The sequence below is a fragment of the Otolemur garnettii genome, unplaced genomic scaffold (assembly GCF_000181295.1).
Source record: "Otolemur garnettii isolate 467f Iridium unplaced genomic scaffold, OtoGar3 scaffold00136, whole genome shotgun sequence".
NCBI classification, from domain to species: Eukaryota; Metazoa; Chordata; class Mammalia; order Primates; family Galagidae; genus Otolemur; species Otolemur garnettii.
In genome coordinates this window covers 2,011,250-2,025,752 of record NW_003852531.1, presented here as the reverse complement: position 1 = coordinate 2,025,752, position 14,503 = coordinate 2,011,250, and the positions used below count along the sequence as shown (strand labels likewise).

The following is a 14,503-nucleotide window of genomic DNA, read 5'->3' as shown; positions in this document are numbered from 1 at the left end:
CCTTAGCCGGTTGAGCCATAGGCGCTGAGCCCAACTCTAAGATCTTAACAAGCTTAGATTGTAACTTACTGTCTTTGACTTGAGGTACTCTGAAAAACCAAACCCAGTCATCCACCAGGGGTACTAAAACAAGTTGAAGAATTCTGTAAGTAGAGGTTGGAATGCTAGATGAAATATGGCACACGTCTTTAATTTTTTTTTTCTTTGAGACAGATTCTCACTTTCTGTGTGGCCGTCAGTAGAGTGCAGTGGCTTCACAGCTCACAGCAACCTCAAACTCTTGGACTTAAGCAATTCTCTTGCTTCAGCTTCCCAAGTAGCTGGAACTAAAGGTGCCTGCTTTAACACTCAGCTATTTTTTGTTGCAGTTGTCATTGTTGTTTAGCAGGCCCAAGCTGGGTTTGAACCCACCTGCCTAGGTGTATGTGGCCAGCATCCTGACCACTGAAGTACAGGCACCAAGCCGACACACATCTTGATAAAGCAAAGCCTCTGGTGAGAATTTTGCCTAGGTACCCCCAAAGTTTATTATAATACTCATCTAAAAGAGGAGACTTAGTATTATTTTTGCTGCTCTTTCCTCTTCAGACTTTTACTTACAGCTTTGTAATAAGATACTATGTATAAGAGAGAAACATAATGTATTTTCCTGTTTAGTCTCACAGAGAAATGGGAACATGTCATACAAAGAGGGCATCTTGTAATTCTTATGAATTACGTTCTAGAAACTGTATTTTTTTATTAAACCTTATACTAAGAGCATCTACCAGAAATAGAAATGTCTTCCTTCTTAAAAGGTAAAAAACAAAGCTCCAGCTGAAGTCCAGATAACTGCTGAGCAGCTCTTAAGAGAAGCTAAAGAGAGGGAACTTGAGCTCCTTCCACCTCCACCTCAGCAGAAGATCACAGATGAAGAAGAACTAAACGATTACAAACTAAGGAAAAGGAAGGTCGGTCAGTGTGGTAGCTTTCACTCTGTTAATTGTTAAGAATTATAGGTCAGAGTTGGGAAAGTTCTTATCCGTTAGTGTCTACAGGGTAAGATAAGGGTGATGTTTCTAGCCACGTGAGTCATTTAACTTCTGGTTACCAGATACTGCCTAACCACATTTGGCTAAGCTATGTAAAATATGCTATAAGTTGTCTGCTTAAAGCATAAGTAAATTGAGACATTGTTTTTTGGTGCTAAATCAAAGATGAGAGGGAGTTTAATAGGTAGAACATGGACACGGGAGGAGGGTGTACTTAGCAAGGCTGAGTCGTGCGTGTCCTCTCTGTACTGCCTTCTGTCAGGAGTGGGACCTGGGAAGGACCGTGAGAAGACTCTGGGATCTGAGTTGACCTCCTCTTTCTAGAATGTGAGGTTATTTTAAACTAGAAATTCTGTTGTATCTATTCATTTGTTATTCTCAATGAGTTATGTATGAAATTCTGAGAATTACCCAAAGGATTTAAATAATAATCAAAAAAAATTCTTTTTTATTTAGGACCAAGTGTAGAGTATGATAATGTGTCAGTTGTCATGGACAACAGGAGAAAATGTCAATAATTCTATAATTCTTTGTATCTAAAGTTTCCTCCTTGTTCACTTGCAAGACTTTAAAGAAACTCCTGCAATTATAACCTTCTGCAGTGGGCTTCTTAGTATTCAGGGCCTCCAGGATGTTATTTTTCTTACATAAAAACCAAATGAGTAACCTTTTTAGGACAAGACTTTTATTAGGCAAGAATGAAGTCATTTTTAGTCAATTTTCCTTTTATTTGACATCTTTGGCTATCTTCTAGACTTTTGAAGATAACATACGAAAAAACAGGACTGTGATTAGTAACTGGATAAAATACGCCCAATGGGAAGAAAGTCTGAAGGAGATTCAGAGGTAAAATTGCTGAGACTGTAATTGCTGAGAAAGAGTGTGCCTCTGGTTTTAATTTTCAACTTTTGTTCCTTGGACTCCTAGGGTTTCTTTGAGGGGTCTTAGGAGCACCGTGGGAACGAGAGGAGTGGCAGGAGGAGGCTCTCTGGATGGGTTTTCTGCCAGCACACCTGTAGCTAGAGAGGAGCAGTTTCATCTGCTTTCCATATATTGAGATTTTGTAAAAATTATAGTGTTCAGCCAAAAACAAGTGGCACACTAGATACAAACTGTGGTCTGGCCCTTCCTGTTGTCCTACTTTTTTTCTTCGCCTTTACTTCCCCCCCACACCCCTTTCTCTGAACACGTTATATGTCTTTACCGTGAGGCTTGGCCGTTCTCTCTGTCTGGAACGAGCACCTCTCCCTACCAACCGTGGCATCTTTGTAAACTGGAATTTTCCTCAAGTTCCCAATTCTGGAGTTACCTAGCTTTTTCCACCAGACATTTTCATTTCTTCCTCTCTGCTTCTTGCTTCTTGTGTAGGTCTTGACTATAATATATTCAGCAATGCATTATAATTTTTGCATGCAAGTCTGTCTTTGTATAAGACTTTGGAAGGGGCTCGGCGCCTGTGGCTCAAGCAGCTAAGGTGCTAGCCACATACAGCTGAGTTTGGCGGGTTCAAATCCAGCCCGGGCCCGCCAAACAACAATGACGGCTGCAACCAAAAAATAGCCAGGCGTTGTGGCGGGCGCCTATGGTCCCAGCTACTTGGGAGGTGGAGGCAGGAAAATCGCTTGAGCCCAGGAGTTGGAGGTTGCTGTGAGCTGTGATGCCAGGGCACTCTACCCAGGGTGACAGCTTGAGGCTCTGTCTCAAAAAAAAAAAAAAGACTTTGGAAGGTACTTGAGAATATTATATCATTTCATTTTTTTAAGCTCACACCTGGCTCATAGTAGACATCCAGTAAAACAGTAGGCCGTTGCAGATAGTTTGAAGTAATTGCTACATATGTTATAGATAACTACTTTTGATACCCTCCAAATCTTGCTTCTTAAGGGCTCGATCCATATACGAGCGTGCTTTAGATGTAGACTATCGAAACATTACTCTATGGCTGAAATACGCAGAAATGGAAATGAAGAATCGCCAGGTCAACCATGCCCGAAATATCTGGGACCGGGCCATAACCACTCTGCCTCGGGTCAACCAGTTCTGGTAAGTCTCTGATTCAACAGAACAGCCTTTTGTGAAGTAGAGAAGTTCCACATATTTGTGTGTGTATGTGGTTATAATCATTGTATATAATCTTAACATCCTACTTTTTCTTTAAACATACTACTCTTAGTGCCTTTTAATGTCTCATAGTCTATTCGGTCATAATTACAATGTTTAATAGCTATGAATCCAAACTAAAACTTTGCGGTCTTTTATGCAGAAAAAACTTCTTATCAAACTAGGCAACTTAAGTCCTTTTGACCACAGTAGATACTTCTGGATAATTTTTTTTAAAGGTACAAGTACACATACATGGAGGAGATGTTGGGAAACATTGCTGGCGCCCGGCAGGTGTTTGAGCGCTGGATGGAATGGCAGCCGGAGGAGCAAGCCTGGCATTCCTACATCAACTTTGAGCTGAGGTACAAAGAGGTGGATCGGGCCCGCACCATTTACGAACGCTATATCCTTTGGACAAGATCTGAGTGGTACCGCTACTGTCTGGGGTGCTGCTCCTCCCTGAGAGAACGGCAGGTGTATAGTCATTAATGTCAGCAGTGCAGGTTTCATTAACCTCCCGTACATACTATGTAGGAGCATAGACTGGTCAAACTAGAGGTCTGTGGTCTGGGTAATTGAGTCTTTCCTAGTGAGACTTTAGGCTCAGTTACAGTTTAGCACTAATGTTGTGACTCCTTGTGGGAAATGATACCTCTTGGGGATTGGTTCCTGGAGCTTGGGCAGATAACATTTGAGTCCTTCATAGGAAATGGTGTAGTATTTGCATATAACCTGTGCACATCTTTCCATATACTTTAAATCATCTCTGTATTACTTAGAATACATAATATAAGGTCTGGGCATGGTGGCTCATGCCTGTAATCCCAGCACTTTAGAAGAATCACTTGATCCCAGGAGTTTAAGACTAGCTGGGCAATGTAGTAAGATCTCCCATCTTTCCAAATTTTTTTTTAAATTAGCCTGCTGTGGTGGCACACCCTTGTGTAGTCCTAGCTACTTGGGAGGCTGCAGTGGGAGGATGGCTTGAGCCCCAGAGTTCAGAGTTACAGTGAGCTCTGATTGTGGTGCTACACTATGGCCTGGGTGAGTAAGAGCATGTCGCCCATGCTGTATCGTTCAGGGAATAATGACACAAGAAAGTGTGCACATGTTCAGTAAGATGGAGGGGTTTTTTCCTGAATGTTTACCATCTATGTCTGGCCGATACGCAGATACAGAAACTGTAGATGCGGAAGGTTGACTACACTAAGGTCCTGGCTGCTGTGGCCAGTTCTGTTTTTACAGGGTTTGTGTTGGTCATTGGTACCATTAATGGAGTTCATTAAAGGCTTGTAGGTTTGGTGCGTTCATTAGCTGCGTAGTGAGTCAATTAACTCTTTGACCTCTGCTGTCTTCAAATACCTCTTTGGGACTGTTTGTGAAGATTAAATGAAACATGGGAAAACACTTATAAAAGTTGAAAGTATAATTGCGTCCTAATCATTCACAGATTTTGTGTTTGGAAGTTAGCATACTTCCCTGAATTTCTTTGTGACCCCACATCAGTAACGATAGCACTTTCACAGTTGTCTGCACACTGTGCAGAACAGTGAAACGTTTGACTTGCCCTGTGTGCATGTTTTCATGGAGGCAGAACCCGTGGAGACCGAGGGCCTCCTCATCCCAGCCTCATGTATCCAGCCAGGCCCAGGTGGAGATGGGGCAACCAGTGCTGTGTGGTGCAAGGAGCTCCAACTCTGGGGCCTGTTAGATGGCGTTTGAGGCTCCACTCTAGCACCTGCTTGTGGGGCAGTCTCTGCCAGCACCTTAACACTTCTGAACCACTGTCTCTCACAAGATAAAGAAAGTAGAACCTGCCAGGATGTGTTGTTTCTTTAGATTTAAGATGTGATCTTGTGAGGTATGTGTTTGTATACACTTTTCTTTAGAAACAGTGTTCATTACTCAATAATAAAGTGTTCCCAGTGGCTTTATAAAACATAGCTACTGCAGATTATGAGAATCAACTTTATTATCCAGTGTTAAGATTTTAATTACCTCAACTCATTTTAATATTGTTAGTTTGACAATAGCTTGTGTAGCACTTGCTGTGTGCCAGGCATTGTCCTAAGCTCTTTACACATACTATCATTTAATCCTCTTGACAACACTGCAACTACCTCATTGTACAGGTGAGGAAACTGGGTGGCTTGATGGGAATCTCCAGGCAGTGATGAAGGTGGGATGTGATCCCAACAGAGCAAATTTAGAACCAGTGCTCTTACTATGTTTGCCATATTTGAATGTAGTACTACTTTGGAAATTAATGATTTCTAAAAGGATGGTAGAGTGAAAATAAATATGTCCTGTTAAGAAATAAAATGGCAATTCAAAACTTTTGGCTGCAGTGAGCAGCAGTTTTTCTCTTTATGGCCGTGTTGCTTTTTCCTTACTCATCAGTTCGAGTATTCGTGTTACTTCTGAGCACCAGGGAGACTCAGGCCAGTCCCGTGCCTTGTCCAGGATCACATGGCTGGAAACCAGGGTCAGGGTACTTCTCTGATCCAAACTTGTGTTTGTACCATGACTGAAATCTTGACTAAGCACTGGAGGAAGATAGGGATGAATAAAACAGGGCTGTGCCTCGTGGAGGCCACGGTTGAGTTCTGCACCTTTGTGTGTGTGTTATCTCCTCTCTGTATATTTTGAATTGTCGGGGGCTTGGGAGTTTGGTGTGGTTTTGTTTTGTGTTCATGTGTGACTTGTTGAAGCTGTGCTGTCGAGCTGGGCATTTCCTTAATTCCCCTGCACTTGTCCTCGTGCACCCCGATGTTAAGAACTGGATCAAGTATGCTCGCTTTGAAGAAAAACATGCTTATTTTGCTCATGCACGAAAAGTCTATGAGAGAGCTGTCGAGTTCTTTGGAGATGAGCACATGGATGAACACCTTTATGTTGCCTTCGCCAAATTTGAAGAAAATCAGAAAGAAGTGAGTATGCTAGAACTTGATTACCTCGCAGAATAACTTAGACACTGTTAACTGTGCATAATTAATTTCCATTTTTTCTCTGTATCCTTAGAGAAAATGTTTGTAAACTAAAGAAATGCAGATTGTAACAGAAAATAGCATACAAACTGGGGAGACTCAGATTTGGGGGGAGAAAACAGAAGCTCAATGTGGGGCCTGTTGGGTTTGTGAGGGGCAATTGGGGCCTGTTGGGTTTGTGAGGGGCAATAGACATCTACCTGGCAGTGTTAGGGAGATGGTATAAGTGTGGACCTCAAACAAGAATGTCCCTCCTAACAGAAATACTGTCAACAAAAGAGAGAAATGTTTTATTCTGAACATTATAAGACCTTAATATCTATCACGTAAGTAATATTTTAGGGCCTACGTACTTTCCTGGTTGTGACTAGCATGAGAATATTATGTTCTAGAAGGTAATCATCCTGTTTGCTTTTAGTTTGAAAGAGTACGCGTGATTTACAAGTATGCCCTGGATAGAATTTCAAAACAAGAGGCCCAAGAACTCTTTAAAAATTACACCATTTTTGAGAAGAAGTTTGGTGATAGGCGGGGTATTGAAGATATCATTGTGAGCAAACGGAGATTCCAGTATGAAGAGGAAGTGAAGGTGAGTGCTGGGATAGGTGGTGAGCTCTGTAGTAACTCAGATGTGCTGATCAGTACAGCTACAATAAAATAAAAAACAGGTGGGTAGGGCCGCCCGAGATTACTGCCATGAGGATGTGTCTCTGGCAGATGGGCAGCTATTTCAGACGTGTAGGAAGCAGCATGGCTAATGGAAAAGGCAAGCAGACCACGCTCAGGTTGGCTCTGCCACTCACATGCTGCACGTCAGTGTGTGATTGCTGACGGTGTCTGTAAACTTGAGCAAAAGAAACGCACAGGAGTCGAGATTGATCCAAAACCTGTTGTGCATTATCACCCTTCAGCTTAACTGCTGAGTGGAAGATGCGGAGCAGGTAGGGCTCCATTCTTACCCATCTGTAACGTGCACTTTTCATTTCAGTGCAAAGATGGTAGCATTTTCCTTTATTCTGCTGTGTATTTAAAATACTTTTGCTTAGTCAGATTATCCCCATCAAAGGACTAAGTCTACGGAGATGGTAGGTTAGTAAGATATGTTCAGGATAAAATTACCATTAATTGTAAAGGCAAGTTTCACAATTATGAGTCATAAACAATGAAATTTTATCATCAACATAATGCTATGTGGTTATATATGTAAACCAATTCAGTGATAAGAATAGGTATCTAATGCTATCTTGGGAGTGATGGCTGTAGATGAAGGGGACCTTGTGTGGGATCCCTGGCCGGTGGTAATCTGTCTTATGTATTCTTTTCCTTTTTCTGTTTACACAATCTCAGGGATGGTGTTCTTCAAATGAGAGAATGTGTAAAATTTAGAAAAATACAGAAAGTCAGCCTGATGCCTTTTTTTAGCCCCCACAGCTTAACAAGTGCAGCTTCTGTTTTGTTTTTAGTCAGTAAGTGCGTTGTCTTTCTAGGCTAATCCTCACAATTACGATGCGTGGTTTGATTACTTGCGCTTGGTGGAAAGTGATGCAGAGGCTGAAACGGTGCGAGAAGTCTATGAAAGAGCCATTGCCAACGTGCCCCCCATTCAGGAGAAGAGGCACTGGAAGCGCTACGTCTACCTCTGGATCAACTATGCTCTCTATGAAGAGCTGGAGGCCAAGGTGAGGTTGGGATTCTCTGTCAGCTGCAGATGGTTTCTTCACCCTGGACTCAGCAGCTCGCCCGTCACGGGTCGTTACTGGTATTTGCAGTCCTTGAAACAGAGAAACTTAGTTTTAAATTCTTACAGACCTATGTTTGCCTGTGCATTTATATATTTTTTCTGCAAAATTTTAAACTGCCCGTGCCTTCTGTGGTCACACCGGAGATGGGTTTTTGTTTGTTTTGGTTGGTCTGTGTTTTAAAATATGAAGCATAATAAGATATCACCTAGAACTTGAAAGGGAACAATGAACCAGCCCTTATTATGGTATTGTACAGTTTTCTGGATTTTCACATAAACAAGGATTACAACTAGATTGTACATGTTTGCTTTTAGTAAAAATCAAGAGGCATTTTCAGAAATTGGTCATATATAAGTTAAATGAAAAATATTAACTCATTTTGTTAGTCTCAGACTATGAGTCATCTTTTTTTCTGCTGTTAGGCAAAAAAGCCTTTCTACAAAGATGTACTCAGAGTTTGACGGCTATGTTATTGTTGATTCTTAAACCAAAGTTTGATGGCCAAAGGAAGTTCATACTTTTAATCATAAATGGAATCAGGGTTTGAAAACAGTAACGTGAAAATAGTTGATATGGAGGTTTACATTTACTAGTATTAGTAAAATTAGAGTCAACAACAGGCTTCAATATTTTGTGAAAATTTCTTATTCTCATATAGGATCCTGAGAGGACAAGACAGGTGTACCAGGCCTCTCTGGAACTAATTCCTCACAAAAAGGTACGTGTGCTCTGATGTGTTCAGTTCAGACAGGCCCAAATCCCCTTCTGTGACGTTGAAATAACTCAGTGCAGTGATATTTATTGATATTTCCCTGTGGTAGGCGCCATGAAAAACACAAGTGGGAATGAGATATGCTCCTTGCCTCTGCAAACAGCTTACAGTATAGGTCAGAAGACAGACTGCATCGAGTGACAAATGAATAACATAGGTAATAATATAGGCCTTCAGAGCAGGTTGGTTAATTTCGTAGCCTGAGTGGAAGGAGGAAGGCGTCCATGCACAGATCTTAGAACATGTGGGAGAGAGACGAGTTTCTTGCTGATGCTGAATGTGTATTATGATCGTACGATACACCCTATAGAGGGTTGGGATGTTCCCTCTGCCATATTTCCCTTTCCTGCAATAGAAACATGGACTGAGTTACCTTGTAGGATAGAGGTGGGACGTTCTGCCCACTTACCAGCATACCCACAAAACAAAGGCTACCCTAAGTAGAGGCCACAGTGTCAGGAGTGCAGTGAAGGATGTTTGTTAACTCATGTGAAGTAAATCTTACCATCTTTGCTTATAAATAAGCAAAACACAGCTCACTGTGAAATTTTTGGGGAATCTACCAATAGCTTTGGTTAATTTAAGTTTACTATAATTTAATTCAATTTAAATAAGCCTCTTAAGCTAGATATTTGTATGCTTTTGTTTCTAGTTCACATTTGCCAAAATGTGGATACTGTATGCGCAATTTGAAATAAGACAGAAAAATTTATCACTTGCAAGAAGAGCTTTGGTAAGTAAAGGGATCAGGATGTCTCATTAAGATCTGTGAGAAGGAAAGTAAAATCTGAGTGCTGACAAATTGTATAACTCATGCTAAAAAGGCAACAAAAATGCCTTTATAGCCTGGAACATGGTAGAAAACACATGGCCTTTGAAAAATTAATGGGTAACAAGGCTTAAATTATTCTTACTACCTAAGGCAAATGAACATTTTATTTCAATATTGGAAACTTCTCCAGGTACTAGTTACTAGATCTCACCTCATACTAGAATTGATAGTCTGATCCTGTGCAAATTTTTAGTATACTAAATGCACTATTTTCTTGGCTTGGTGCCCATAGCTTAGTTACGGTGCCAGCCACATACACCAGAGATGGCAGGTTAGAGCCCGGGCCAGGCCTGCTAAACAACAATGACAACTGCAACAGCAACAACAACAAAATGGGCGGGTGTTATGGCGGGCACCTGTAGTGAGCCTGAGGCAAGAGAATCGCTTAAGCCCAAGAGTTGGAGGTTGCTGTGAGCTGTGATGCCACAGCACCCTACCCAGAGCGACATAGTGAGACTGTGTCTCAAAAAAAAAGAAAAAATGCACTATTTCATTAATAATTCTTCTAAAATGTCTTAAGATCAAATGCTGTGTTTAATGACTGATCCTTCAGATAAGCTAGGCTGGCTGTGGGTAGCAAGACGGGTTTTATTCTTTGATTACTTTTGTATTTATAGGAAGTTTTAGATATCTGACATCCGTATTCCTGGGGAGATCCTGAGAAACTTTAAAATCTGTAATAGTTGTCCAGATAGTTCTGGAACACTGCCTCTTACTGAATGAATTTGGAGGGGTTTCCCTTGAGCTTTTGTCAAGAACTGGTGTGAATAGCGTGGTATCACACAGGAAAGAATGGTTTGGCATGTTGAATCCGTAACGTTCTTCAACAAAGAAGAGCCTCTGGGACAGTGCAGTGACTGTGCACAGGTTGAACCCCTCTAAGGAATCACAGTGGTCTGGCCATTTTATTTTCCAGGGAACTTCCATTGGCAAATGTCCAAAAAACAAACTTTTTAAAGTTTACATAGAATTGGAACTACAGCTTCGAGAATTTGACAGATGCCGGAAGCTTTATGAAAAGTTCCTGGAATTTGGACCTGAAAATTGTACTTCGTGGATTAAATTTGCAGAATTAGAGACAATCCTTGGTGATATTGACAGAGCTCGGGCAATCTACGAATTAGCCATCAGTCAGCCTCGCTTAGACATGCCAGAGGTGAGACTCTCAAGTTGAATATAAATTTGTTTAAGACTTTAGATGACCATCTAAATGTGTATTTTAAAGTACGAAGATGATTAATTTAGTCTCTTCTACACAGATGGTATTTTTCTGTTATAAGATAGAAAGGTGGGTAGGGTGTGGGGAGCGGGGGAGCAGGGGGAGTAGCCCCCTAGTCAGACCTCAGAGCACAGTGGACATCCAGGATGACACACTAGATGCTTTGGGATATTGTGGATGTGGGTAGTTGGCTCCCTTCCTTTCTCAAACAGGGAAGGCTCAAGGGATTGGGGAGAAAAGGCCAGGGAAGCATTCATCCAGCAGATCACCCCATCTGGGGAACAAGGGAGATGGATGTGGGGACTGCACATCTCTGCATCCTCCAGGCCAACCAAGAGGCGCCACCTAACAGGATGTTCCTGAAATTAGGCAGCATCCTGAATTCCTGGTAGTACTGGGCTGCCATTAGTAAAGCTGGAGCCACAAGGTGGCGCCAAATCACAGCCGGGACCAGCTTAAATCTCTCGCAACCCACAAAACTCACCCAGTCATCTTATTAATTGCGCACTACTTGACCCTGCGTTTAATGGCTTGGGCCCTGCTGACTGCAGTAGCTCAGGGTTTTATGTGTCAGTTGGCCTCAGCTGCTTCACCAGAATGTAGCTTCTAAGTGTCCAGGCCACAGTTTGTTTATATTTGGGTCCTGATGCTGTACCTAGCTGGTGGGCACCTGTTCTATGAATGTTTATTTACTTCAACTCAAACTTTGTTGTTGTTTTTTTTTGAGACAGTCTCATTCTGTCACCCAGGCAAGAGTGCCATGGCTTCAGCCTAGCTCACAGCAACCTCAAACTCCTGGGTTCAAGCAGTCTTTCTGCCTTAGCATCCTGAGTAGCTGGGACTACAGACACCTGCCACAATACCCAGCTAATTTTTATAATTTTAGTAGAGATAGGGTCTCACTCTTGCTCAGGCTGGTCTTGAACTCCTAAGCTCAAGAAAGTTTCCTGCCTCCACCTCCCAAAGTGCTGGGATTATAGGCATGAGCCCAGCCTTGAATTCAAACTTGAACATGGAATTCATAGTGGAATTACTTATTGGCTAATCTGGGCCTATCTTCTTCCCAGAAGTTAAATTGCACATGATCGGATTATTATGGGAATCTCTTGGAAAATTTCTCAACTTATCTTGATAAGCATTTGAAAAACTCTCAAAGAGAATCCAAAACTGAATCCAAGCCCTCTATTCCTATAATCTAGAATTCTAGCTAAGTTTTGACCAGCTTATAAATGCTAATATTATTTATCCTGTCCATATGTAGTGTGTTAATTGTACAGTAAAAATCATGTGTTCTTGGACACAGGCTAGAATGATACTTACACTGTGCTTTAGATAGGGATATGCTGCTTTGTAAGTGTCAAGACTGACCTATTAAGTTATCTTTCTTAGGTGCTTTGGAAATCATACATTGATTTTGAAATTGAACAGGAAGAAACTGAAAGAACACGAAATCTTTATCGACGATTGCTTCAGCGGACACAACATGTCAAGGTATCCTCTGCTTTATATACATGTATAATCTTTGATTTTGCTTGAATCATCAGTCCTGAAGAAAATACTATATTTCTGTATTTTAAATATTTCTTTTTTAAGACTTTCTTTTAAAGAAAACTCATGAGTCTCAGAGGAGTTTGGAATGTTAAGTTCATTGGTCAGGTCAGTGTTTTATACTTTATGTGAATAACCTGGTTAACACAAGATTGAAAAAGGAAAAGTTAAACTCTTTGAAGATTTTCGATATGGAATCAGATTGCTTCGGTGTTATATTGAAGCATATATTCAGTGTTTTACATTCTGTCTAACACTGGAGGTGAACACATTCCTTCAGAAGTCATTAATTAACACTTCGCTTTAGTAGTAGTGTTACATTATTGTCTTCTGGGTGACACTGTTCATTCTGTAATAACTTGTTTTTAAGGTGTGGATCAGTTTTGCTCAGTTTGAGTTGTCTTCAGGGAAAGAAGGAAGTTTGGCTAAATGCAGACAGATTTATGAGGAAGCTAACAAAACTTTGAGAAACTGTGAAGAAAAGGAAGAGAGACTTATGCTGCTGGAATCTTGGCGAAGTTTTGAAGAAGAATTTGGAACAGCATCAGATAAGGAGAGAGTAGACAAACTCATGCCAGAGAAAGTGAAGAAGAGAAGAAAGGTCCAGGCTGATGATGGGGTAAGAACTGGGTCCCTGGAGCTGTTCGTCTGGTGTCACATGAGTAGAAATGCATTGGCTTTGAAACTTGCACTTCTAAGTAGATGTGTAGTCTTAACAACAGCAGCGGACAGCCTGGAGCTGGAGGTGGTTGAAATCTGACTAATAATAGAGCACATAGGACAGAGTGTGTGGTCCAACCAGTAGAGAATGGGAACTGGTTGACACTGGGATCATGGTGTTGAACCCAAGAACTACATGAAGTGTGTGCTTCTAGACTAAGCAGGAAGTCAGTTTTCAGATAGGCGTGAACCAAGAGAAGACTTTGCAGGAGGTAGGATGGAGTTAGATGAGAATGCCAGAAGGCTTTTATCCATAAGATGCTAAGACCAGATTGCTGGCATCACACAAGTGGACTCCAGGGGCTTAGGTTGGAGGAATAAGACCATCAGGAGGTTCTTTCTGTAAGCTAAGCAAGAGACGGGTGGAGCTGGAACTAGAGGCACAGCCTGTTCAGGACAGTCGTTGGGAAGCAAGGGGAGGCTCTGAGGGCAGGGAGTTGGAATAATGATGCACAGATGTATGACTTTTGCTTACAGGGTAAATAGCGAGTAAAAAAAAATCTCTAATTTTTAAACGTTAAACGTAAAACTTCATGACAGATTTGGAGACACTGAGTATCTTGGTTGATTATGGAGGAGCTGTGCTTCTGGATTTTTAGAATTTTTCTACTAGGTTTTCAGTTCTCTGAGCTACAGTTGCAGCACCAACCAGTCCCACAGCTTCCTGTTTACTTCTAATCTTCCAGACCCAACTCTTGCTCTTTCTGTAGTAGACTTTGATGTTGTTTGTGAAATGACGTTAAGTTGAATTTGAAGTCTGGCATTCAGGTAAAAGTTCTAAACATTAAGCGAAATGTGAGTATTTCAGCTATGTGTTTGCTTTCTTTTAATTATTTTATTTCTATAGTCGGATGCAGGCTGGGAAGAATACTTTGATTATATCTTTCCGGAAGATGCTGCCAACCAACCTAACCTCAAGCTCCTGGCCATGGCCAAGCTTTGGAAGAAACAACAACAGGAAAAGGAGGATGCTGAGCAAGACCCAGATAAGGACGTTGATGAGACTGAAGCCTGATCTTTTTTTGTTGTTGATAAATGTTTTTATTTTTATAAATAGTTTGGAATTTTTGTGACTCCTGGAAGTTTTTATATATTTCACCAGTAAGGAATTGATTGGTATGTTTGATAGCTACTTTTTAGATTATTTTTGAAATGCTCTTGGTTAGCTCGGGGTGGGGTAATGCAGGTAAAGAATTTTCTACTGTTGGATTTCTTCGTCTGCTGAGTCCAAACCTTTCTCAAAGTGTGTCCATGTCATGCATTAGGAAACAGAACTGAGGTCAGGATTAGCATCTGTCCTATGTGAACCTGTAGACTTTTGAGGTTTTAAAAGTTCCCCGTTCCTTTCCAGGCGTAATTTTCTCATCGTCTTCTTTGTAGTGATATTGAATGCATTCACCTAAAGCCTGTCATGTTTCATATCTGCTGAAACACAAACATGACTTCAGTTCCCAGTGGTCCCATGATTTTTGACCTTAATTTTCACTTTTCTTACTCATAAAATGGGCTAATACTTTGATAGCCAACTAAAGATTACATTAGGAAAGAA

General features: G+C 41.2%; 1 protein-coding gene across 1 annotated transcript in view; it reads left to right on the top strand.

The window, feature by feature from the left end:
* Positions 1-14,027, top strand: part of CRNKL1 (crooked neck pre-mRNA splicing factor 1) — a 15,954-nt gene extending 1,927 nt beyond the window's left edge. The window contains exons 2-14 of the mRNA XM_003798463.3: positions 798-950; positions 1,786-1,877; positions 2,916-3,074; positions 3,371-3,537; positions 5,886-6,064; positions 6,540-6,710; positions 7,609-7,800; positions 8,522-8,581; positions 9,288-9,368; positions 10,384-10,623; positions 12,076-12,177; positions 12,605-12,853; positions 13,802-14,027. Coding sequence (XP_003798511.1) covers positions 798-950; positions 1,786-1,877; positions 2,916-3,074; positions 3,371-3,537; positions 5,886-6,064; positions 6,540-6,710; positions 7,609-7,800; positions 8,522-8,581; positions 9,288-9,368; positions 10,384-10,623; positions 12,076-12,177; positions 12,605-12,853; positions 13,802-13,969 — 2,013 coding nt within the window. The 3' untranslated portion in view covers positions 13,970-14,027. The remainder of the gene's footprint in view (positions 1-797; positions 951-1,785; positions 1,878-2,915; positions 3,075-3,370; positions 3,538-5,885; positions 6,065-6,539; positions 6,711-7,608; positions 7,801-8,521; positions 8,582-9,287; positions 9,369-10,383; positions 10,624-12,075; positions 12,178-12,604; positions 12,854-13,801) is intronic.
* The last annotated feature ends 476 nt before the right edge of the window (positions 14,028-14,503 follow it).